The following is a 2,074-nucleotide window of genomic DNA, read 5'->3' as shown; positions in this document are numbered from 1 at the left end:
GGGGCACAGCCGGGCCCAGCGACTGAGTCTGGACGAAGCCCCCGCGCCGGCCGAGCTGGCGGCTAAATTTACCCCGGCTGACTCAGCCCTCGCCCGGAATGGGGGGCGGGGTGAGAGCGCTGGGGCAGGGGCAGTGGGAAGAACCGGCGGGGGTGCGGTGGGGGGCAAGAAAAAGAGTCCCGCCTCCGGGAGACAGGGGCGGGCAGATATTTCAACCCAAGAAAGGAACCCCCTCCCCTTCTCGGCGAGCCGAGCCCGAGGGAGCGGAAGAGCCTGGGGGGAGGGTGGCTGTGGGGAAAGGGCTGGAGAACGGAATAGGAGGCCAAGACCAGGTAAAGGGAAGCTTAGATTTATTGAGCGCCACAGGATGCCAGGCACTGTGCAAGGCGCTTTACATACATTATCGCATTAAATCCTCACAACAACCCTGCGAGGTAGGTGTTTATAAACCCCCATTTAACAGATGAGGAGACTGAGGCTCAGGGAGGTGAAGTGATTTGGCCAAGTCCACATGGCCAGTAAATGGCAGAGACAGCGGTGTCCAGGGTTGGAGAGAAAAAATACTTCGGTGTCCAAGTCCCAAGCCAGTTGGCTTGGACGAATACAAAGAGGGGCTCGGCGCGCTCCAGATGTCTGGGAGGCCGGAGGCCTGCTCCCGGCCCCTCCGGGCTGGAGGCGGTAAGGCGGGGACAGGCGCGCGGTAACGAGGGATCGGGATCAGATTCACAGGCAGTGTCGGGGGAGTAGGGACTCAGAGACTGGGAACTGGGAACTCTGCGGCCTGCGCGCGCCCCATCGTGGCTACAGCGAGCATCACACCCCACACCTACGCGCTTCCTGGGACAAGCCTTTCTTGCCTGGCCGGTTTCTGGAAGAAGCAGATTAGAGATTCTCAGGGCTCTTTCAGGTGAGCAATGTCACCTGAGTGGGAAACCGTGGGTTTCAGAGCATCACTAAAGGACATTGGGGTGGAGGGGAAGGGGAGGCCTAAAGAGGTCCCAAGCTGATTCATTGGCTGCCTTCCCTCCCCAGCTTGGACCACCACAGGCCAGGGACAGTGACAAGGCCACTATCCTGTCTTGCCTTGGAGAGCCCTTACCTAAACCTTAGAGACGGATAGGAGCAACCTCCCCACATACTCAGCTCTTTTGCAAGTCCTGAACAGTCTCCTGAATTGAAGATGAGCGCTGGGTGACAAGGAGACCACACACTTTCACTTATTCCTGACTCTTTTTGGCTTGTTTGACAGAGAGGCTCCCCAAAGATCCCAGAATGTTAGGGATAGAGGGATGGACCTATCAGGTGGCATATCAGGAGGCCCAGAGAGGGAACCAGCAAGTCAGTGGAAGAGCTAGGACGGCGAGATCTTTTCCTGCTTTGCTGGTTGCCTCTGGACCCATGTCTCTTTGGCCAAGAACCCCTCTATCACCTGGTCACTTTATCACCCTGTCCAAAGCCTCCTGGTTGCCCTCCTATGACTGCCGCCATCCCTGCCTTCCTGCCTGATCGGCTAGGCCTCTTTGCTCTCAGGTTCCCACTTAACGCATCAGGCCCTGCTGAAGACCTCACCCTTTGCCCTGAGCGCAGCCGCAGGAAATACTGCTCACCCGCACCGCTCCTGAAATAAAACCACAAATGAACATACGCTCCCTTTTCTTTCAGTTCTGTTTCAAGTCTGGGAACGGTAGGGGTACAAGGAAAAGAAGCAAAGGAAGTCCGTGGGGAAAGAGGGGGACTAGTGGGACCAAGGGCGGCTGGGCTGGGGGAAGCGAATACAAGAAGGGGCCTTTCACTGCCTCTCCCTATTTCGCTGTGGGGTCCCCTTGGTGTCCCTCGCTCCCAAGAGGGTCTCTTCGGTTTGACTGATGACATCTAGAATCCCCCGGATACTGCCGCAGTTCTGCTGCCTTCCCGCCTTCCCCGGGCCTGGGATTCCCATCCCCGGGCAGGGTCCTCTCATTCCGCCAGGAGGCGCCTGGAGCTTCTGCGTCGCTTCCATCAGAGGAGCCGCTATGAACGCTGGGCTCCTCAGCTTCGTCGGAGTCTGAATCCGGGGCGGTGTGGCGGCGGGGAC

At 58.5% G+C, this 2,074-nt stretch overlaps 1 protein-coding gene across 1 annotated transcript in view; it reads right to left on the bottom strand.

Moving 5' to 3' along the window:
• Positions 1–333: 333 nt before the first annotated feature.
• DDN (dendrin) overlaps positions 334–2,074 on the bottom strand; it is a 4,133-nt gene continuing 2,392 nt past the window's right edge. Inside the window, exon 3 of the mRNA XM_006168238.2 lies at positions 334–2,072. Within this exon, the coding sequence (XP_006168300.2) occupies positions 1,803–2,072 (270 nt within the window). The 3' untranslated portion in view covers positions 334–1,802. The remainder of the gene's footprint in view (positions 2,073–2,074) is intronic.

The sequence above is a fragment of the Tupaia chinensis genome, unplaced genomic scaffold, assembly GCF_000334495.1.
Source record: "Tupaia chinensis unplaced genomic scaffold, TupChi_1.0 Scaffold145652_1, whole genome shotgun sequence".
NCBI lineage: Eukaryota > Metazoa > Chordata > Mammalia > Scandentia > Tupaiidae > Tupaia > Tupaia belangeri.
This window is presented reverse-complemented; position numbering and strand designations above follow the sequence as displayed.